General features: G+C 36.1%; 1 protein-coding gene across 1 annotated transcript in view; it reads left to right on the forward strand.

Annotated features, from left to right (window-relative positions):
* COL24A1 (collagen type XXIV alpha 1 chain) overlaps positions 1–25,198 on the forward strand; it is a 441,974-nt gene that overhangs the window by 230,423 nt on the left and 186,353 nt on the right. Inside the window, exon 25 of the mRNA XM_081490017.1 lies at positions 12,145–12,198. Within this exon, the coding sequence (XP_081346143.1) occupies positions 12,145–12,198 (54 nt within the window). The remainder of the gene's footprint in view (positions 1–12,144; positions 12,199–25,198) is intronic.

Here is a 25,198-nt window from a genome sequence, read left to right on the forward strand (position 1 = left end):
TATGCAGTGGGTTGCATTACCTAGAGGAACTTTGAGCTGAGGGAAGCTAGATCTTTTATAATGGGCAGCTATAAAAAATAATGAGTTCCAGAGAAAGACATTATTATCTGGACAATAAGTGTTGCTGCCTTTTGCTGTAGGGGAAGACATTATCTCTTTACTATGCAAAATTCCCTAAAGAGAGACTAGGAAGAGGAAAGCTAAGTACTTCATTTGTGTAATGTGCAAAATTTGAGACTATGGAGCATTGTCTCCAGCAACATATTAAGTTAAATGTTGGAGGTATAAAGATGAGTAAGAGACATTCATTTCCCTCCCTCAGCTCACATATTAGCATAAAGAAACACATCCAAATTATAATATGGTACAATAAGTACTAAACAGCCATATTAATAGTTCTGTAGGAATATAAAGGAACAAGTTGGTGATTTTGACTAAGAGGAACTATGATAAGCTTCACAGATCATGATATAATTGAGTTGGTAACAAATTGTGTGATGAAGAAACCTGGGGCAGGGAGTTAAGGCAGACCTCCAAGATTGGTTGATGAAGAAATAGTAGAGACTTACCAAATGCAAACATAGGGCAAGGGTATTCCAGAACAGGTATATGATGAAGCTATGTGTATTTAGAGAACTGCAGATAGTTCACTATTTTAGTCAGATCTATTTCCATTTAAAATGACAGAAACCTAACTCAAGCAATTTTCGGCCAATTTTCGGGACTGGCTAATGTAGTCAGGAAATCCAGCAGTGCATATGCCTAGAGGTTTCACTAGATACAGGAACTAGATGAATATAATCAAATTACCCTCATCTCCTAGTCTTAACTTGTCTCTGTTGGCTTCATTCACAGCACACTGTGGAAACAGGGGATTTTGGCAACTCTAGGTTTTTGCTCTCAAGAGTTATCAATTTTAGCAAAAGGAAAGCACTCTTCTTTCTGTATAGCTCTAGCAGAAATTCTAAGATGGACTCCAGCCAATCTGACTGGGATTAGGTCATCTTTAAATCAATCACAACATCCATTGGAACAGGAATACTGTAATTGGCAGGATTTGGATCATTTACCTACCCCTAAATACTGCAGTGGGGACCAGAAGAACACACACTACAGATTGGAGAAGAGGGTTGTTTCCAAAAGAGATGGTGAGCAGATAAAGAGAAATGTCCTCTACATTTTATGCCTTTGGTGCCCTATATACCCTTCTTCCCACTTACATACTTTTTCAAATGCCTTTGGTAATATGCTGCAACCATCCACATAACTGAAAATACATTCCTCTTTCTTCAAAGAAAGATAACCCAACCTTTTTGTCAGTTGTTGCTTAGAGCTCCAAGGCCAGGTTCTTCGGGTAAGGTGAATTCTCTGTGAGGCGCAGATGTAAGTCTACATCTTAACTAGTCAGTATATGATATTAGAAAAAAAGCAAGATAGCCACAATATTACAATATTCATTCCATTTGGAAAACAAGAGAATGAGAAAAAACACAGAATGCCCCAGGCCCATGGGTGAGTGTGTGTGTGTGTGTGTGTGCTCAGTCATGTCTGATTCTTTGCAACCCTATGGACTGTAGCCCACCAGGCTCCTCTGTTCGTGGGATTCTCCAGGCAAGAATACTGGAATGGATTGCCATTTCCTTCTCCAGGGTATCTTTCCCACCCAGGGATCAAACCCACGTCTCCTACATTGGCAGGCGGATTCTTTACCATTGAGCCACCTGAGAAGCCCCTGGCCCATAGTTATGTGTTTAGAACAAACATGGGCAATTGATATATGCCAGTTCCCAGTAACAATATAAACCAGTTTTTTAAATCACCCAGCTTCTCACTCCCTGCCACAAACTTACAACAAAATGAGAATGGAAGGTAAAGAGTCTCCAAAATATACATTCTAGGAAACCAGGGAATATCTTCCTTCTGTAGCATATGTTCAGTACCAGGAACGATGCTTGACACATAGTAACTATGTGTTGAAGGAACGACTAGATACTCTTTAAGGTGCTGGTAAGAATTCTAAATGAGTCAAATATATAGACAGTGAGTACCTAAAATGATATTTATCTAAAGGTAAGTATCAAATCAGTCATGTTATTATCTCCAAAACATTTTGAAGTCTGAGTTTCGCTGATTTTTATCTGAGGACAAGTTTTCTGAGATTCTTTGAATGGTTGACAGCTGTTGTTTACCAAAAAACAGGTGGTTATATGAAACATTGCTTTTGTTTTGCAGTTTTCTTAAAGTATAATTTATATACAACAAAACTACATATATTTAAATTGTACAATTTGATAATTCTTGACATATGTTTAACTTGTAAAACAGTCACCAAAATCAAAATAGTGAACTTACCCATCAAACCCCAAAATTTCTTTGTTCACTTTTGTAATCTTTCCATTCTGCCCTTCATGTTCCTCCCTTCCCCAGTCTGCTACAGAACTGTTCTTTGTCACTATAGGTTATCCAAACTTAAGTATCAAATAATGATCAAAATAGTTTATTTAAAATTATAAGTTTAGTGATAGTTTTCAATAGCTTTCTGTAGAATTAAAGACTTGCAGCTGACTTTGAAGATTTTTTTTTAAGTGTCTTCAAAGGCACTGTAAATACTATTTAAGTAAAGTTTTATTCAGAAGAGAGAGTGTATGCTATCTTGTAAGGCATTTTATCATCTTTGTTGATTTTCTCTGCTGAGTTTTTAGAATGTTAAATGTAAATGTAATTTAGAGTTCAGCTGTGCTATTTTTATTGCTTAAACATAGAGAGTTGCAAAAGGGAAAAATATAAATAGCAATAATCATTTGCAAAGATTTTCAATAGTATCATAATGAAAAAAATCTGGTTTTGATGGATTTTTAGATCTAAAACGGCAAGAAAATGAAAGAGAGCCAGATACTTAGATGAATTCTTTACTCTGCATTTCTTTTTCCAGAAGCTCATGCTTTCTGTTTGTGGTTTTCTCAGAAGACAGAACAGTTTCTTAATTTGCAGTTACACACTGTGTTACAGTTTAGTTTCTATAATTTACTGAGAAACTGATTTTTTTACTTTTGTCCTTTCAAATATTTTTTTTGGCATTAACTTTTGGATGGATTATCCTCACTCGGAAAAGATCATTTTAATCTTCTTTTATTACTTTCGTACTTGGACTCAGTATATTCCTACATGGCATGTACTTCCACAAATGCTAGAGAACAAAATCTTACGATTGTTTTTTGGATCCATATCTCAAACCAGATTCCCCCCTTTCAGAATCTCTCTCCCTCTGAGGGCATTCATTTCTTGATTGCATGTGTAAAATTTTAATCCTATTTATAGACTATATAGTAGTTGGTTATTTCTTCAGACAAAGGGTAACTTTGGAAACTGCATAATTGAAAATATAATTATTCAAGTAGAATTTGTTTTTAATTTGTTCATCAATTTCAATCATCAAATATTTATTTAATGTATTGTGTGCCCAGCACCAGATGAGGATTTGCATAACTTTGCCCTCTAGGAATTCATAATTTGTATGTTACCCTATCTTAAGTGGTTTTTTATTTTATCTTTTCTCAACATGACTGTTTTTCAAAGCAACATCTCTACTTTGTTTAGACTTATAAACTACCCAGAAGATAAATTTAAGCCAAACCATATTGTATTCTTATGTATGTAATGCACAATGCATATAGAAATCAATGAAAAAACTTGACAGTTAAATGACATAAATATCACTCATTTATAATAACAGAGTATCTAAAGTCACATTATAAAAAAATTATTTGTATCCCTGGAAATGCTTAGGCAACATGTTAAAGAGAAGTGAATAAATGAGCCTCAAATTCACATTAAAAAATAAAGCTATATTATAAAATAACATAAAAGTGGAAATTTCCCCAAATATGTGCTTTATTTTTAACCTATTATAATTGAATGTGCTATTACTTCCAAAACTATTCAAATTTTGAATTTCACAAATTTTATCTGGGGCAAAATTCAATGAATAAATTCTATTTTCTTTCTTTCAAATCATAACAAACTGTTGCTTACCAAAGAGCAAATGATTTTCTAAAACACCCAATACCAATTAGCTTTTATTTGTATAGCTTTAAATAGGTATAATTGAGGTATATATTTATAATATGAAAAGTGAAAGTGAGAGTCCCTCAGTTGACGTCTGACTCTTGGCAACCCCATGGACTGTAGCCCAACAGGCTCCTCTGTGCATGGAATTCTCCAAGCAAGAATACTGGAGTGGATTGTTGTTGTTCAGTCCTTCAGTCATGTCTGACTGTTTGTGACCCCATGAACTGCAGCATGCCAAACTTCTCTGTCCTTCACTGTCTCCTAGAGTTTGCTCAAACTCATGATGCCATCCAGCCATCTCATCCTCCATTGCTCCCTTCTCCTGTTTTCAATCTTTCCCAGCATCAGAGTATTTTCTAATGAGTCAGTTCTTCCCATCAGGTGGCCAGAGTATTGGAGCTTCAGCATCAGTCCTTTTAATGAATATTGAGGTATTTCCTTTTGATTGACTGGTTTGATTTCCTTGCAGTCCAAAGGAATCTCAAGAGTTTTCTCCAACACCTCAGTTCAAAAGCATCAATTCTTTGGTGCACATCCTTCTTTATGGTCCAACTCTCACATCCATACATGACTACTGGAAAAGCCATAGCTTTGACTAGACAGACCTTTGTCAGCAAAGTGATGTCTCTGCTTTTTATTATGTTGTCTGTTTGTCATAGCTTTTCTTCCAAAGATCAAGTGTCTTTTAATTTCATGGCCGCAGTCACTGTTTGCAGTGATTTTGGAGCCCAAGAAAATAAATTCTCTCACTGTTTTCATTGTTTCCCTATCTATTTGCCTTGAAGTGATGGGACCAGATGCCATGATCTTAGTTTTTCAAATGTTGAGTTTTAAGCCAGCTCTTTCACTCTCCTCTTTCACTTTCATCTGGAGGCTCTTTAGTTCCTCTTCACTTTCTGCCATTAGGTGGTGTCATCTGCATATCTGAGGTTATTGATGTTTCTTCCAGCAATCTTGATTCCAGCTTGGGCTTCATCCAGCCCAGCATTTCACATGATGTACTCTGCATATATACAGCCTCAATGTACTCCTTTTCCAATTTTGAACCAGTCTGTTGTTCCATGTCCAGTTCTAGCTGTTGCTTCTTGATCCACATACAGGTTCCTTAGGAGGCAGGTCAGGTGGTCTGGTATTCCCATTTTTTTAAGAATTTTCCACAGTTTGTTATGATCCACACAGTAGTGAGTTACACAAATAATGTTTTCTATCTTGATCTTGGTGATGGTTTCACAGGTTATGCATATGTGAAAAATTATGAAGTTACACAATTTAAAATATACACCATGGCTCAGATGGTAACGAATCAGCCTACAATGTGGGGGACCTGGGTTCAACCCCTAGATTGGGAATATCCCTTGGAGAAGGGAATGGCTACCCACTGGAAACTCCATTATTTCTCTTAGTATTTGAGTTATTGATGTTTCCCCTAAAAAATAATCTTACTTCCAGAATTTTCCATTTTTCCCTAGTTTACATCCTCTGACATAAGGCTGCTTCTGTACTTTTTCCCTACTCAGTCTCTGTCAATTGACCTTATCAAGGAGGTAGCCATCATTTATTGCTGTTTATTGACTAACCTGGTAAGAAGTGCTCCAGAATATCTCCATGTGCCTACCTGTTGTAAAATGTAAGTGAAAGATGGATAGCCATTCCCTTCACCAGAGAGTTTTCTCAACCCAGGAATGGAACCCAGGTCTCCTGCATTGCAGGCAGATTTACCATCTGAGCCACGGTGTATGTTTTAAATCGTGTAATTTCATAATTTTTCATATAATGTGCCACCTGTGAAACTATCACCAAGATCAAGATAGAAAAGGTATTTGTCAAACTCAACACTTATTCACTTTTTGTAATCCCTCATTCTGTTTTTCTGCCCCAACTCTTCCCAGGCTACCACTGATCTGCTTTTTGCATTTTAGATGAATTTGCATTTTTCTGAAGTTGTATATAAATGAACTCATACAGTATGTACTCTTGTTTGGTCTGACTTCTTTTACTTAGCATAATGTATTTGAGTTAATCCAGATTGCCACATCCAGGTTGTTTCATTTTACCAATACACCATAATTAGTTTATCCATTGAATTAATTATTTGTGGATTATTTATCCATTTACCATTTTAAACTATTTTTTACCCAGAAGTATTATATATTTCAAAATAAAACAGACTTACTACTCCTATTAAAGAAGTACTAATGTGCTCAATGGATACCATAGTGCATTATATTTATCCTATTAGGACACTGCTGGAATAGGAAAAACAATGTTTTACTTTTATGACTTAGGAAACTAATGGAATCTGTTAGTGCTTTAATGTACATGCTTTGCTTTAAAAATGGATGTGAGTTAGGCTCCAGCTTTTAGTGATCAGAGAATCATAAAACATTGTTTTTACTAGAGAGAATGCTGAATCACTCCTCTCAGTACAGTAAACAAATATTAGAAGTCCAAAAATAGAAGACACATTTTTACTTATTATTTTTAAAGCTACTTGACTTTTCTGCTTCTTGATAAAAATTGTTGATTAAACTATTTCTATTAAAAAGGCACCAGATGCAAAATACAAAATTAAGACACAAAAAATCAGTTGTTTCAATACACTAATATCAGAATGAGAACTTAAACAATCCCATTTGCCTCAAAAAAAAAAAAAAAAAAGAAACCTAGGAATAAATTTAACCATGGAGCTGAAAGACATGTATACTGAAAACTGTAAGACATTGATGAAAGAAATTGAAGGAGATACAAATAAATGAAAAGATATTCCATGTTCATTGACTGGAAGAATTATTAATATTGTTAAAACGTCCATACTTGTCAAAGCAATCTACAGATTCAGTGCAATCCTTATCAAAACTCCAATGGGATCTTTCACAAAAATGGAACAAACAATCTTAAAATTCATATGGAACCATGAATGACCCCAAATAGCCAAAGCAACCTTAAGAAAGAAGAACGAAGCTGGAGGCTTTACACTTCCTAGTTTTAAACTACATTACAAAGGTTTAGTAATTAAAATAGTATGTTCAGTTCAGTTCAGTCGCTCAGTCGTGTCCAACTCTTTGCGACCCCATGAACCGCAGCATGCCAGGCCTCCCTGTACATCACCAACTCCCTGAGTCCACCCAAACCCATGTCCCAAGTCGATGATTCCATCCAGCCATCTCATCCTCTGTCATCCTCTTCTCCTCCTGCCCTCAATCTTTCCCAGCATCAGGGTCTTTTCCAATGAGTCAGCTCTTCGCATCAGGTGGCCAAAGTATTGGAGTTTCAGCTTCAACATCAGTCCTTCCAATGAACACCCAGGACTGATCTCCTTTAGGATGGACTGGTTGGATCTCCTTGCAGTCCAAGGGACTCTCAAGAGTCTTCTCCAACACCACAGTTCAAAAGCATCAATTCTTCTGCACTCAGCTTTCTTTATAGTCCAACTCTTACATCCATACATGACCACTGGAAAAATCATAGCCTTGACTAGATGGACCTTTGTTGACAAAGTAATGTCTCTGCTTTTTAATATGCTATCTAGGTTGGTCATAACTTTCCTTCCAAGGAGTAAGCGTCTTTTAATTTCATTGCTGCAGTCACCATCAGCAGTGACTTTGGAGCCCCCCAAAATAAAGTCAGCCACTGTTTCCACTGTTTGCCCATGTATCTGCCATGAAGTGATGGGACCAGATGCCATGACCTTAGTTTTCTTAATGTTGAGCTTTAAGCCAACTTTTTCACTCTCTTCTCTCACTTTCATCAAGAGGCTCTTTAGTTCTTCTTCACTTTCTGCCATAAGGGTGGTGTCATCTGCATATCTGAGGTTATTGATATTTCTCCCGGCAATCTTGATTCTAGCTTGTGCTTCCTCCAGCCCAGCATTTCTCATGATATTGGTATAAAAACAGACACATAGATTAGTGGAACAAAATAGAAAGGAAAAAAAAGAAAGATCAGAAATAAACCCATCCACATATGGTCAGTTAATCTATGACAAAGGAGCCAAGAGTATACAGTGAGGGAAAGGACAGTCCATTTAGTAATGGTTTGGGGACAATTGAACAGCACACACACACACAAAAAAAATGAAACTTCTATCTTACATTATGCACAAAAATTAACTCAAATTGGATTTAAAGCTTGATTGGACTACCTGAAACCATAAAACTCATAGAAGACAACATTGGCAGAAGCTCCTTGACATTGGTCTTGGTGGTGACTTTCTCTTTCTTTCTCTCTTTGACACCAGAAGCACAGACAACAAAGGCTAAAATAAACCATTAAATAAGTTAAGTCATAGGAATGTAATGTATAACATGGTGAGATAGTTAATAATACTGTATTATATATTTGAAAGATGCTAAGAGAGTACATGGAGAAGGCAATGGCACCCCACTCCAGTACTCTTGCCTGGAGAATCCCAGGGACGGCGGAGCCTGGTAGGCTGCCGTCTATGGGGTCGCACAGAATCAGACATGACTGAAGCGACTTAGCAGCAGCAGCAGCAAGAGAGTACGTATCAAAAGTTATCACACACACAGTTATAACGATGGTGATGGATGTTAGCTAGACTTATTGTGATAATCATTTCTCTGTATATACAGGTATTTTACCCTGAAAGTAATATGTTATATACACAGTTATATCACAGTTTGTTTTAAGAGATCTCCAGAAGTCAGAATCCTAGTCCTCTTCCTCAGTAAGGTGTTATGTTTTCAGTTGTGATGTGACCACAGAGATAGTGATGTGCATTGTGAAAGAAACCATTTTGACTTTTCAATGTTTACCAAAATATTTTAAATGAAAAAAGCAGAATTAGAGCATTTTATTATATTTTTAAATTTTCTCTCTCTATAGTTTCATGCCAGTGTAGTTTTTTTAAATGAAAGTTATAGATGCTGAACAGTGTATCTTTAAATCTTTCAATTTCTAAGCTCTCTGAAATTTTGCTACTTGGCAAGGGTAGCCATGTCCTGTCATTTGGTTTATAATTTCAACAATAAATTTGAAAGTTAAAAGATTTCTTTTATAGATGTATATTATCAATAAAATACAGTTGACCAAGTTAACTCTGATTTTTATATTTTAAATTTATTATTATTTAAAAGGTAAGATCTTTACCTGATGGTAACCTGAAAATTCAGGTATGGAATTTTTTATATAATAAAAATATTCTCTGGCCAAGTTTCTAAGGTATGCTATTTGAAGAGCTTTTGTTTCTTCTCTTTTTAATAACTATATTGATGTGCTTCTGAACTTTTAAATAAAGTTTTAAAATAGTCAACTTACATGGCTATAATATAGGATCAGATTTTTGACATCTTTTGTCTCTTATTCCCTCATCTTTGGTACTTTTTGTCTTTTTCACATTCCTTTACTATAATTTTCATGTTTAAGAAGGAGCCGATGTTCATGCACATACTCCATAGTCCATGTTAACCCAGAAGTCACCAAAATACCTTTTTATTACTGTTTTCTCCCTCCTCTGTATTTCCTTCAAATTAGTAGTCACATATAGAGGCCTAACCAAAGTCAGTTTTGCTTGTTTATTTTGGCAAGACTGTGGGCGATATTGTGTTCTTTCATCAGGAAGCACAAAATGTCTAGTATCATTCTGTGATGTTAGTAACAGTTGTGATGCTTCAATTCCCTGTATAGTAATACATTAGATCATGTAGAGTATTGCAAAATGGAGATATTCTTGCTCTCTCTCTCTTTTTTTTTTCTTTTTTGGTTTATTGGCTTGAATATATCCCTTAATCTGCTCTTTGGTTAGTTATAGTATATAAAGGAAAGGTAGAATAAATGCTTGATTCTTCACCTTTATTTACCAGTTTTGAAAATGAGTTGGCTCTCTTTCAGCTTCTAAATGTGAATAATTTTTTGTTATTGTATCATTTTGAACTTTTGAATTTAAACATATTTGACATGTTTCAATCCATTGCAGTTTTTATCCTTATTGAAATTCATATTATCTCATATCTGGCTGGTGAGATCCTTTTCAGACTCCCAGAGTTCTTTTAACATGACAAATTTTGTACCTTTTAGAGCTTTCTTCCAAGTGTAAGAAGATGTTCTAGGCTCATCTTTTGGATGGATGGGAATTATGAATTTATCCATGAGGATGTTGTGAACCAGTGATTATAAACTGGTGCCAAGGGGCCAAAAGTAGCCACTAGCCATTGTTGTGTTTTTTTTTTGTCAAAAGAAACAAACATGTCGTTGTTCAACAATAACAAAAAAAATTTTTTTTAACATTTATTATGTGCCAGGTGTTTTACTAGTTTCTGGGAATACGGTGGTTAGTAGAGAAAAAGTTGCCCTCAAGGAATTTATTATATATGTAACATATATAATTTATTATGCATACCTGTGTTATAATGCAATCTGATGAGGAATACCAAACCAGCCAAACACTGCATTAAGTAACCTTGTAGGACCCTAGGATGGTGTGAGAGTCTTAGATGGTACCTAACTCAGGGTATTGGAGGTCAAAGAAAATTTGCAAGTAATATATTATTTAATCTCTTATTTAAAATGTAAGTGTTGCAGATGAAGAAAGATAAAGAAAAATTACTCAAGGCAGAGGAGGGGTGTGTGTGTGTGCGCATGCGCATGTGCACACTCTCAGTTATGTCCAACTCTTTGCGATCCCATGGACTGTAGCCTGCCAGACTCTTCTGTCCTAGAGATTTCCCAGGCATGAATACTGGAGTGGGTTGCTATTTCCTCCTCCAGGGAGAGAAGGTATAGGTGACCCTGATTTCCCTTAAAAAAGCAATTGGCGTGTCTGAATTGAATGTATTCTGTTCCAAAGCTTCCAGAAATCTGACCTTGTGTCCAGTCTTTTTGTTACCACTGCCTTTTTTCTTGCCAGAAACATCCACAAGTAATATTTTCTCCACAGAACCCAAGTTTAAATTGGAATCAAGACATTTCTTTCCTAATCCAAACTGGATGAATTGGTATCACTTACTTTTGATTTTTTTTTTCCCCAAGATGACTTTTCCAGAATCAACCTTGCTAGTCTATCTTACTTGTTGGCACTAATTATCATAATATTTACCCCTCCACTGAACTGTCTTTTCTAGCTGATATTCATACTTACTTGCAGCCTTCTTAACTTTTAAAGATATGATTTTTCTACTTGTCTTGCTTTTTATTCCTTTTTCCCTGTCAGAAGAAAACACTAAAATAACTGCGACAAAATATAAGGAAAACTATAATTATTAGCTTATTATCAATATTGAAACTGATCCTGATGAATTTCATTCTAATGTATTGTTTGAGAAAGAATATTGCTCTAACATTTTAGAGCAACATTCTTGGCTTTTTCTCAGCACAGACATATTTAACACTTTGATCCATTTTTATTTCTTGAAACAACTGTTTTAGACTGCTAAAGTATAATTTCCAAAAAGATAATATAATGATTTTCAGGCAAATATTAAGTAAACATATGTCAAAGATTTTATTCAATTCATTAACTAATGATAGAACCAGTAAAATGTCAAAATAAATTCAAAGAATGTTTGATTTATTTATAGACAATTGAATATGGGAATGTTAGAATAAGATAGTTGAGTTTGATGTAAAACTAATTAGTATCCTGTATATTAAGCTATAACCTGTGGGTTTTTTTTTCTTTTTCACCAAACAGAAGAATTAGTGTGTGGTTAGTAAACAGTGAATCTAACAAAGTACATTCTCCTAATTGTTGGGTGACTCTGTGTCCCACATGACACTGAAAAGATGTGTTACATATCTTTTTGTCTTTTTTTCAAGTTTTGAATGATTCTGAATATGATTTAAAAATTTTCTTAGACTGGATTAGAGAATTTTCTTTGGGCCTGAGGATTGTTTATGAATAATTGATGAAGTAAGCTTTATTTTAGTATACTTTGTAAGTTTTGCATTCCATTGTCAGACAACTGCCTAACAATCTTTAATATTGAAAGATATTAATTAATTTTGAGGCGAATAAATCATTTTAACTGGACATCAAAGAAAAAGGGAATTTTGGTATGCTTAATAAATTTAAAGTAATTTGCTATGGAATAAACTCCCTGTATTTTTTGCGTTCCCTAGGGTTTTCCTGGAGATATTGGGATTCCTGGACAAAATGGCCCTGAAGGATCAAAGGTAAAGAAAGAAACAGAAAAGAAAGGAAAAAAAAGAAGAGTATGATATCTATAGTTTTCTACTCTCAAATCTCCATGAATGGGTAAAAAAATACTTTAGAAATATCAGAACATTTCTGGATATTTTTGAGCTGTCTCAAGTACATTTAAAAAAACCTTTTAGATCTTATTTCAAAATAACTAGGAAGTAGTTTGAGTGTCTGGTTGTTTTTTTGGTGTCAAAAGACATACTCCTAGAGTAGAAGTATGTTTATACAGTCTCTTGGGTTCAGGTTATTAAAAATGATTTTCCTGGTTTGGTCTAGGCTTAGATTAAGGTGACAGTATTTGCAAAGCACATAAGTAACTGAAAATGGATTTCTTTTAAGAGGTGAAAAAAATTTAAAAAGCAAAAAATTATAGCATACACAAAATAGGTGAGAGTATTCTGACCACTCACACCAATAAAGTATTTAGGGCCCATAAAATATCCACTGATTAAAATAAAGAAAGCCTGTGGAGTTCTAGAATTTATACATAGCACAAACTACCAGAAAAACCTGGTCATTTCTAACTTCCTTTACTGTTGCTGTGTATATATATTAAATATTATCCATAGCGAAACTTTAAATACCAAGCTTTCCAAGCAGGCTGACATAGAATGAGCATTATAAACAAATAAAGCATTGTGAATAAATACACAGAATGATAAAACAGCCAGAAGTTTGGAGAACTGGCATGTTATGAAGTATAGCTGCTGCAGAAGGTTATTAGTGTGAGTAGAGAAGAAGTGTTAGGGGATGAACCCGGAAAGGATATTAATATAGCTATATTTGTTAGTGTACTATAGTGGCAAGTCCTAAAGTTCTGTAGTAAATGTTTTGCAGACATCTCCTTTAATCTTCACAACAGTTTTACGAGGTAGATATTACCCCCATTTTATAGACAGTTAAGTTATTCCCTCACAGTCACATAACTTTTCAAGTGACTAAGCCAGGATTCTAATCCAGACATGATTTCAAAGTCTGAGCTCTTAACCACTTAGTTCGGCAATCAAATTGTGGGAAAGATTTAAGACCACGTTGAAGAGTCTCTCCTTCTTCCATGGGTATCATGAAGTAATCAATGATTTTTAAGGAGCAAAGCACTGTAGGTGATTTATGTTTTATAAAGATACCTCTTATGTCAGCATGGAGGATGGTTTAACAGGAGAGAAAATGAAGGCAAAGAGATGAGCTAGAAAAAGCTGGAAAAGAAGTTATAAAGATCTGAAGTCTGATCTCCTTTAGGATTGACTGGTTTGATCTCCTTTCTGTCCAAGGGACTCTCACGAGTCTTCTCCAACACCACAGTTCAAAAGCATCAATTCTTCGGCGCTCAGCTTTCTTTATGGTCTAACTCTCATATCCATACGTGGCTTCTGGGAAAACCATAGCTTTGACTAGACAGACCTTTGTCAGCAAAGTAATGTCTCTAATTTTTAATATACTGTCTAGGTTGGTCATAGCTTTTCTTCTAGGGAGCAAGCGTCTTTTAATTTCATGGCTGCAATCACCATCTGCAGTGATTTTGGAGCCTGAGAAAATAGTCTTTCACTGTTTCTGTTGTTTCCCCATCTATTTGCCATGAAGTGATGGGACCAGATGCCACAATCTTAGTTTTTTGAATGTTTAGTTTTAAGTCAGCTTTTTCACTCTCCTTTTCACTTTCAGCAAGAGGCTCTTATATTTCAAATACAACAGTGCATACTTGTCAGTCCCATACTCACAGTCTATCCTTCCACCACACCTTTCCCCACCGGTAACCATAAGTTCATTCTCTAAGTTTGTGAGTCTGTTTCTGTTTTGTAAATAAGTGCATTTGTATCATTTTATTAGATTCCACATATAACTGATATCATATGATATTTGTCTTTCTCTGACTTACTTCATTTAGTATGATAGTCTCCAGGTCCATCCATGTTGCTGCAAATTGTATTATCTCATTCTTTTCAATGGCTGAGTCATATTCCACTGTATATACATACCACCTCTCCTCTATTATATGGACTTCCCTGATAGCTCAGTTTGTAAAGAATCCATGTGCAATGCAGGAGACCCTGGTTCAATTCCTGGGTCAGGAAGATCTGCTGGAGAAGGGATAGGCTATTCACTCCAGTATTCTTGGGCTTCCCTTGTGGCTAAGCTGGTAAAGAATCTGCCCTCAATGCAGGAGACCTGGGTTCGATCCCTGGGTTGGGAAGATTCCCCTGGAGAAGGGAAAGGCTATCTACTCCAGTATTCTGGCCTGGAGAGTACCACGGACTGTATAGTCCATGGGATCACAGAATTGGACACGACTAAGTGACTTTCACTTTCTCCTTTATCTAGTCTGCTGTCCATGGACATTTAGATTGCTTCCATGTCCTTGCTATTTTTTTAATTAATTTATTTTTAGTTGAAGGATAATTGCTTTACAGTATTGTGTTGATTTCTACCAAACATCAACATGAATCAGCCATAGGTATACCCATATCCCCTCCCATCTGAAAACATGTCCTGGCTATTGTATGCTGCAGTGAACATTGGGGCACATACGTCTTTTTGAATTATGATTTTCTCCAGATATGTGCCCAGGAGTTGGATTACTGAATCATGTGGCAACTCTATTTTTGATTTCTTGAGGAACTGTCATACTGTTCTCCATGGTGGCTGAAACAATTTACATTACCAAACTGTGTAGAAGGATTCCCGTTTCTACACACCTTCTCCAGCATTGTTTGCAGGCTTTTTTCTGATGGTCCTTCCAACTGGTGGGAGGTGTTGTCTCATTGTAGTTTTGATTTGCATTTCTCTAATAATTAACAATATTGAGCATATTTTCATGTGTCTTGGCCATCTGTATGTCTCATTTGGTTAAATGTCTGTTTAGATTCTTCTGTCCATCTTTTGATTCAGTTTTTTTTTTTTTAATTGAGCTGCATGTGTTCGTGAATTTTAGAGGTTAACCACTTGTTGGTCTCTTTGTTTGCAAATATTTTTTCACATTCTGTGGGTTGTCTTTTGGTTTTGTTTATGGTTTCCTTTGCTGTGTAAAAGTTTTTGAGTTTAGTTAGGTCCCACTTGTTTATTTTTGCTTTTATTTACATTACTCTGCTACTGCTGCAGCTACTCTAGGAGACAGATAAAAAAGATGCTACTGAAATTTATGTCAAAGAATGTTCTTTCTATGTTCTAAGAGTTTTATAGTATCCAATCTTACATTTAGGTCTTTAATCCATTTTATTTTTTTGTATGATGTCAAAGAATGTTCTAATTTCATTTTTTTAGACATAGCTGTCCTATTTTTCTGACACCACTTATTGAAGATACTGTCTTTTCTCCATTATATATTCTTGCCTCCTTTGTTGTATATTAGATGACCATAGATGTGTGGGTTTATTTCTGGACTTTCTACCCTATTCTGTCGATGGATGTTTCTGTTCTTGTGACTGTAGCTGTATAGCATAGTCTGAAGTCGGGGAATGTGATTCTTCCAGCTCTGTTTTTCTTTCTCAAGACTGCTTTGACTGTTCAGGGTGTTCTGTGTCTCCCTACAGATTTTAAGATTTTTGTTCTAGTTCTGTGAAAATTGCCATTGGTAATTTGATAGGGATTGCACTGAATCTGTAGATTGCCTAAATAGTATAGTCATTTTGACAATGTTGACTCTTCCAATCCAAAAACATTTGTATTTTTCCATCTGTTTGTGTCATCTTCACTTTCATCAGCATCTTACAGTTTTTGGAGTACAGATCTTTTGCCTCCTTACATGGGTTTATTCCTAGGTATTTTATCCTTTTTGTTACAGTGGTAAGTGGGATTGTTGTATTAATTTTTCTTTCTGATTCTTCATTGTTAGGGTATAGAAATACAAGAGATTTCTATGTATTAATTTTGTATACTGCAACTTTGCCAAATTCATTGATGAGCTCTACTGGTTTTCTGGTAGTATCTTTAGGATTTTCTGGGTAGTATTGTGTCATCTGCAAACAGTGACCATTTTACTTCTTCTTTTCTAATTTAGATTCCCTTCATTTTTTTCCTTCTCTAATGGCCATGGCTAGGATTTCCAAAACTAAGTTGGTTAAAAGTGGTGAGAGTGGAAATCCTTGTCTTGTTCATGATTTGAGAGGAAATGCTTGCAGCTTTTCACAGCTGAGTATGATTTATTTGTAGTTTTGTCATATGTGGCCTTTATTATGTTGAGGGATGGTCTCTTTATGCCCACTTTCTAGAGAGCTTTTTTTTAATCATAAGTGGATGTTGAATTTTGTCAAAGGCTTTTTCTGCGTCTATTGAGATGGTCATATGGTGTTGCAGTTTGTTCATGTGGTGTATCGTACTGATTGATTTGCATATATTGAAAAGTCCTTGCACCCCTGGGATAAATCTAAGTTGATCATGGTGTATGATCCTTTTAATGTAGCACTTTTTATTTTATACATAGTAATTTGTACCTCTTAATTCCCACTCCATCTCACCCTCAACTCCTTAATTTAATGTTTTAAATTATGCATATAATACTAGGTGAATAACACAGGATATCTTTGTAAATCCTCTTCAGTTTGTAAATTGTGTCTCTCTTAAATTTTCATTAAGAAAAATGTCAGAACTGAAGAAAGCCAGTTGACCTTCTGAATACTATTATAATACTAATCTTTAAAACTTCCTTCTCGTTACTTTCTTCAGTTTTAAAATTACAATATTTAAAAGTGTGACAGAGACCTGAAGGCCAGACATTTTAATGAATATTAATGGTTGAATTTCCAGTGAGTAGTAATTACTTTTTGGATAACTTTATCTAAATTTTTTCAATAATATGAGTTACTGCCTCATTAGCACCAACATGATGAGACTAATTGTTTTTCTATACATCACTGAATTTTAATATCTTAGATGATTTAATCAAGAGAACCAGAAAATTTTAAAAGAAGAGGAGTATGATTTTATGTTTTCTAGGTTGGGAAGGGTCTGTTTTTGTCTCCTTTTTTCTCTTTCCTATTTGCCTTGAAATTGTTCTAGAAATTCTAAAATTGGAAAAATAGAGCCATACATATTGACCCTATTCACATGATGTGTTTCTTAGGTTGTATACATTATGTCATGGAAACATCTTAAAACTTTTTATTTTCATATATATATGTTATTTGGAAAGTGAGGACAATGTAAATTATTAAAGTTCTGTTTAGGCTATATAAGTTAGTAATCAAGAAAAATATGTGCACTCTATTTGAAATACATGGTTATCCTATTTGCACACAAAATGTGTTCCTTCCAGAACAATTTGGCACAGCTCTAAAAGAAGCCTTTTATTTTCTCCTCATTTTCTGCCAGTTGCATAAAAACCTCAAACTAACATTGGAAACTTGTGTTAATTATGGTTCCATCCATTGTGGGATTGTGTGTGTATGTATGCGTGTATATAGTTACAAAACATACTTCAGCAAGCCTTCTTGAAAGCCTCCCAATTTGGCAACTACTTTCATGCATTCCAAAACCATTAGCAAAACCACATCCCTTGCTGCTTACTGCAGAAAGTGAGTACCCAGTAAATATTCTCTGTTCTTCAGTAAACAGAGGAATGACTCATTTGTTGCCATAATGGTTTGTGTTATTCCTTTGGCTGTGGAATTAAGAGTGCTAACAACAGGGTGATCTTGTCTGTTGTATAATATCCCTCTTAAGTTTTTAGAAAAGTCCTATTTGTGAGGTTATGTTACAGAATATATGGAAATAATTTTTTACACTGAATTATTAAAGTATGTTATGTGCTTACCTGTAAATAGTTCTCTGAGATCACAGCAACCCCACCCTGAATAGGCACATTCCAAAGTCAAGATTTTGTACATAGACTTCCTATTTTAACCATTTGATTTTCCAGGCAGCATTTAGTCAGCTGAGAAGTATTTATTGAGTTTGTACAATGGGCAATGTACTTTGTTAAGCAATTACTTGAAAATAAGATTAAAACTGAAAAGAAAATCTATGACAAATCTAGACACCATATTAAAAAGCAGAGACATTACTTTGTGACAAAGGTCCATATAGTCAAAGCTATAGTTTTTCCAGTAGTCATGTATGATGTGAGAGTTGGACCAAAAAGAAAGCTGAGAAATGAAGAACTGATGCTTTTGAACTGTGGTGTTGGAGAAGACTCTTGAGAGTGCCTTGGACAGCAAGGAGGTCCAACCAGTCCATCCTAAAGGAAATTAGTCCTGAATATTCATTGGAATGACTTATGCTGAAGCTGAAACTCCAATACTTTGGCCAGCTGATGCAAAGAGCTGACTCATTGGAAAAGACCCTGATGCTGGGAAAGATTGAAGGCAGGAGGAGAAGGGGATGACAGAGGATGAGACAGTTGGATGGCATCACCGGTTTGAGCAAGCATCGGGAGTTGGTGATGGACAGGGATTTTTAAGTATGTGTACAGTATTAACTGTATGCATATTTTTGCACAGCAGATCTCTAGAATATTTTCACCTTGCACCACTGAAACTTTGTACCTATTAAAACAGCAACTCCAATTTTCACCTCCCACAACCCCTACAACCATCATTCTTTCTGCTTCTATGAATCTGACTGGGCTCCCTGGTGGCTCAGGCAATAAAGAATCTACTTTAGATACTTCATATAATTAGAATTATGCAATATTTTTCTTTCTGGGACTGGCATATTTCGCTTGGCATAAGGTCTTCAGGGTTTGTCCATATTATGGCCTATGTCAGAATTGCACTCTTTTTGAAGGCTGCATGAAAATAGTCCCTTATACAATAGTTTATCTATCCACTCATCATCAATGAACATTAACATTGTTCCACTTATGGGCATCAGTTCAGTTCAGTCACTCAGTTGTGTTCGACTCTTGCAACCCCATGGACTGCAGCACACCAGGCTTCCCTGTCCATCACCAACTTCTGGGGCTTGCTCAAACTCATGTCCATCAAGTCGGTGATGCCATCCAACCATCTCATCCTTTATCGTCCCCTTCTCCTCCTGCCTTCAATCTTTCCCAGCATCAGGATCTTTTCCAAGAGTCAGTTCTTCACATCAGGTGGCCAAAGTATTGGAGTTTCAGCTTTAGCATCAGTCCTTCCAATGAATATTCGGTACTGATTTCCTTTAGGATGGACTGGTTGGGTCCCCTTGCACTCCAAGGGACTCTCAGGAGTCTTCTCCAAAACCACAGTTCAGAAGCATCAGTTCTTCGGTGCTCAGCTTTCTTTACGGTCCAACTTTCACATCCATACATCACTACTGGAAAAACCATAACTTTGACTAGACGGACCTTAGTTGGCAAAGTAATGTCTCTGCTTTTTAAATGCTACCTAGTTTTATCATAGATTTTCTTCCAAGGAAAAAGTGTATTTTAATTCCATGACTGCAGTCACCATCTGCAGTGATTTTGGAGCCCCAAAAAATAAAGTCTGAAAAAAAAAAAGTCTGTCACTGTTTCCATTGTTTCCCCATCTACTTGCCATGAAATGATGGGACCGGGTGCCATGATCTTCATTTTTTGAATGTTGAGTCTTAAGACAACTTTTTAACTCTCCTCTTTCACTTTCATCAAGAGGCTCTTTAGTTCTTCTTCGCTTTCTGCCATAAGGGTGGCATCATCTGCATATCTGAGGTTATTGATATTTCTCCTGGCAATCTTGATTCCAGCTTGTGCTTCATCCAGCCCGGCATTTTTCATGATGTACTCTGCATATACGTTAAATAAGCAGGGTGACAATATACAGCCTTGATGTACTCCTTTCTCGATTTGGAACTAGTCTGTTCCATGTCCAGTTCCAACTGTTGCCTCTTCACCTGCATACAGATGTCTCAGGAGACAGGTAAGATGGTCTGGTATTCCCACCTCTTTCAAAATTTTCTAGTTTGTCATGATCCACACAGTCAAAGGCATTGGCATAGTCCATTGAGCATTACTCTGATAGCCTGTGAGAAGAATGCAATTGTGCAGTAGTTTGAACGTTCATCGGCATTGCCTTTCTTCGAGATTGGAATGAAAACTGACCTTTTCCAGTCCTGTGGCCACTGCTGAGTTGTCCAAATTTACTGGCATATTGAGTGCAGCACTTTCACAGCATCATCTTTTAGGATTTGAAATAGCTCAACTGGAATTCCATCACCTCCAATGGCTTTGTTTGTAGTAATCCTAAGGCCCACTTGAGTTCACATTCCAGGATGTCTGGTTCTAGGTGAGTGATCACACCATCATGGTTATCTGGGTCATGAAGATCTTTTTTGTATAGTTCTTCTGTGTATTGTTGCCACCTCTTATTAATATCTTCTGCTTCTGTTAGGTCCATACCATTTCTGTCCTTTATTGTGCCCATCTTTGCATGAAATAGTCCCTTGGTATCTCTAATTTTCTTGAAGACATCTCTAGTCTTTCTCAATCTGTTGTTTTCCTCTATTTCTTTGCATTGACCACTGAGGAAGGCTTTCTTATCTCTCCTTGCTATTCTTTAGAACTCTGCATTCAAATGGGTATATCTTTTCTCCTTTGCCTTTCACTTCTCTTCTTTTCGAGGCTATTTGTAAGGCCTCTTCAGGCAACCATTTTGCCTTTTTCTATTTCTTTTTCTTGCAGATGGTCTTGATCACTTCCTCGTATACAGTGTCACAAACCTCCGTCCATACTTCTTCAGGCACTCTGTCTATCAGATCTAATCCCTTGAATCTGTTTGTCACTTCCACTGCATAATCATAAATCGATTATGCAAATTGATTTGATTTAGGTCTTACCTGCATGGTCTAGTGGTTTTCCCTACTTTCTTCAATTTAAGTCTGTATTTGGCAATAAGGAGTTCATGATCTGAGCCACAGTCAGTTCCTACTCTTGTTTTTGCTGACTGTGTAGAGCTTCTCCATCTTTGACTGAAAAGAATATAATCAATCTAATTTCGGTATTCACCATCCGATGACATCCATGTATGGAGTCATCTCTTGTATTGTTGGAAGAGAGTGTTTGCTATGACCAGTGAGTTCTCTTGGAAAAATTCTGTTAGCCTTTGCCCTGCTTCAATTTGTACTCCAAAGCCAAACTTGCTTGTCACTCCTGTTATCTCTTAACTTCTTACTTTTGCATTCCAGTCCCCTATAATGAAAAGGACATCTTTTGGGGGTGTTAGTTCTAGAAGGTCTTGTAGGTCTTCATAGAACTGTTCAACTTCAGCTTCTTCATCATTAGTGGTTGGGGCATAGTCTTAGATTACTGTGATGTTGAATGATTTGCCTTGGATGTGAACCGAGGTCATTCTGTCGTTTTTGAGATTGTACCCAAGTCCTGCATTACGAACTTTCTTTTGTTGACCATGAGGGCTACTCCATTTCTTCTAAGGGATTCTTGCCCAATTAGTAGATATAATGGTCATCTGAATTAAATTCACCCATTCCAGTCCATTTTAGTTCCCTGATTCCTAAAATTTCGATGTTCACTCTTGCCATCTCCTGTTTGACCACTTCCAGTTTACTGTGATTCATGGACCTAACACTCTAGGTTCCTATGCACTATTGTTCTTATAGCATCGGACTTTACTTCTATCACCAGTCACATCCACAACTGGGCGTTGTTTTTACTTTGGCTCCGTCTCTTCATTCTTTCTGGAGTTATTTCTCCACTGATCTCCAGTAGCATATTGGGCACCTACCGACCTGGTGAGTTCATCTTTCAGTGTCCTATCTTTTTGCCTTTTCATACTGTTCATGTGGTTCTCCAGACAAGAATACTTGTCGTTGGTCTATATCTGTTTTTTGCTCATATTAAACTGTTTTGATTATTTTAGCTTGGTAATATGTTTTAAAATCAAGAAGTGTAAGGCTTTCAGCTTTATTACTGTTCTTCAAAGTTGTTGTAGATATTCACAGTCCTTTTTAGTTCCATATGAATTATAGAATTTTTTTTCTACCTACATAAAATTCCACTGGAATCTTGCTAAGGATTGCTTTGAGTCTGTTGGTTGAATGGTACAGACATTTTAAAAATGTTAAGCCTTCCAATCCATGTGTATGGAATGTCCTTTCATTGTTTGTGTCTTTTTAAATTTCTGTCAGTAATGTTTTGTAGTGGACTCTCTTTCCATTTATTTGTGTCCTTTTTAATTTCTTTCATCAGTGTATTTTCAGTGGATAGGTCTTTGACCTTCCTGATTAAATTTATTCCTATGTGTTTTATTCTTTTTGGGTGCAATTGTAAATGTGATTGTTTTGTTCATTTCACTGTTTTTTGGTTTGTAATATATAGAATTGCAGCAGATATCTGTTTTTTGGTTTGTAATGCATAGAATTGCACCAGATATCTGTGTATTGATTTTGCATCCTGTAACTCTACTGAATTCATCTATTCTAACCTTTTTGGTGGAGTCTTTTTTAATTTATATGTATGATAATCATGCTGTGCTTAGTCACTCAGTCGTGTCTGACTCTTTGCAACCCCATGGACTATAGCCCATGCAATCCCCATGGACGGGCTCCTCTGTCCATGGGGATTCTCCAGACAAAAATACTGGAGTGTTGCCATGCCCTGCTCCAGGGGATCTTCCCAACCCAGGGATCGAACCCAGGTCTCCCGCATTGCAGGCAGATTCTTTACCATCTGAGCCACCAGGGCAGCCCTATTATCTGCAAATAGTGACAGTTTTACTTTTTCATTTCTAATTTGGATGCCTTTTATTTATTTCTATTTTTTGGCTAATTGCTGTGGCTCAGACTTTCAATTCTATGTTGATTAGAAGTGGCAGAAATGGGCATCGCTTATTGTTTCTAATCTTAGAAAAAACATCTTTCAGCTTTTCACTGTTGCTTATGAAGGTAGCTGCATATTTGTCATATATGGACTTTTATGTTGAGTCATATTCTCTCTATACTCACTTGTTTGTTTCTTTTTTAAAAATCATAAGTGGATTTTAATTTTGTCAAATGCTTTTTTACATCTATTGAGATGATCATGTGAGTTTTATGTTTCATTTTGTTGATGTGGTTTATCACCTTGATTGATTTCATGCAGAAATGTTGGATCATTCTTATATCCCTGGAATAAATCCCACCTGATTTTTGTGTATGATACTTTTAATGTACTTCTTAAAAAAAATTACAATACTGTGCTTTAGGGAGGCTGTGTCTGTGTGTACCCACTTGTGCTATAAAGGTATAGAGAAATTTCAAAAATGGTGCTTATCAGCACCTCAGTCCCAAATTCCCAACTCATACCTGCCTCACTAGCAGTCACTTTAAGATTAGTAAATCAGTCTCCTTTACATGTGGTCCAGGCACTTCTCTAACTACTGCTTTTGCAGTGAGTCCCAGAAAGTGTGAGACTATGCATGAGTACTTCAAAAGGAGTATATCAGATTCCACAGCCCCCAGTTCCCTTGGATTAAGCCCCATTGAGTTTTGAAAGCCAGATTTTGGGGACCCTTATTTTTTTAGTGCAAGTATTGAGGTTTGGCATAAATCCCTTGTATCTCAGGGAGTAGCTCCAAACCCATGAGATCCCTCCCTATGTGGGTTGCCTATTGGAGGTGAATTTTTTTGTGAAACCACATGTCTACCTCTCCTACTTATCTCAGTGAGGCTTTTTTTTATCCTTTGTTGTGGAGGAGCTGTGTAGCTAGTTCTTTTTCAGTGGTAATTGTTCTATATGTAGTTGTAGATTTGGTATGTCCATGGAAGGAGGTGCCATCTTGGACTACCCCACAATTGCTAGTTTTTTTCAAGGTCTTTCACATCTATTTTCATTAAAGATATTGGCCACTAATTTTATGTTCTAGTAGTATCTTTATTTGGTTTAGTATCAGGGCTGAGCTGGCCTCATAAAATGAGTTTGAAAATATTCCCTCTTCAACTTTTCTGGAAGAGTTTCAGAAGGGTTTACATTAATTCTTTTTTAAATGTTTGGTAGGCTTCTCCAGGGAAACCATCCTAGGTTTTTTATTTACTGGGAAGTTTTGATTAATGATTCAGTCTCCTTGCTGGTTATAGTTATGTTCAGATTCTCACTTTCTTCATGATTCAGTTTTAGTAGGTTGTGTATTTCTAGGAATTTTACCTGTTTCTTCTAGGTTATCCAATTTGTTACTGATATTAGTCTCTTGTGATCCTTTTTATTTGTCATGTAGTCAGTGATGCAGAAGTAGATATTTTTTTGGAATTCCCTTGCTTTTTCTATGATCCAACTTATGTTGGCAATTTGATCTCTGATTCCTCTGCTTTTTCTAAATTCAGTTTGTACATCTGGAAGTTCTTAGTTCACATACTATTGAAGCCTGGCTTGGAGAATTTTGAGCATTACTTTGCTAGCATGTGAGATGAGTGCAATTGTGTGGTAGTTTGAACATTCTTTGGCGTTGATTTTCTTTGGGGTTGGAATGAAAACTGAGCTTTTCCAGTCCTGTGGATACTGCTGACCTTTCCAAATTTGTTGGCATATTGAGTGGAGCACTTTCACAGCATCATCTTTTAGCATTTGAAATAGCTCAGCTGGAATTCCATCACCTCCACTAGCTTTGTTCATAGTAATGCTTCCTAAGGCCCACTTGAGTGCATACTCCAGGATGTCTGGCTCTAGGCACACCATCATGATTATCTGTGTCATTAACACCTTCTTCATGTAGCTCTCTGTGTATTCTCGCCACTTCTTCTTAATCTCTTCTGCTTCTGTTAGGTCCTTGCTGATTCTGTCCTTTATTGTGCCCATCTTTGCATGAAATATTCCCTTAATATCTCCAATTTTCATGAAGAGATTGCTAGTCTTTCCCATTATAATGTTTTCCTCTATTTCTTTGCATTGTTCACTTAATTTTTTTTTTTTTTATCTCTTCTTGCTATTCTCTGGAACTCTGCATTCACTTGGGTATATTCTTCCTTTCTCCTTTGTGTTTTGCTTCTCTTCTTTTCTCACCTATCTGTAAGGCCTCCTCAGACAGCCATTTTGCATTCTTCCATTTCTTTTTCTTGAAGATGGTTTTGGTCACCACTATCTGTACAGTGTTACAA

This window comes from Giraffa tippelskirchi, chromosome 5, assembly GCF_054371585.1.
Source record: "Giraffa tippelskirchi isolate mGirTip1 chromosome 5, T2T-mGirTip1v1.2.pri, whole genome shotgun sequence".
Taxonomy (NCBI): Eukaryota; Metazoa; Chordata; class Mammalia; order Artiodactyla; family Giraffidae; genus Giraffa; species Giraffa tippelskirchi.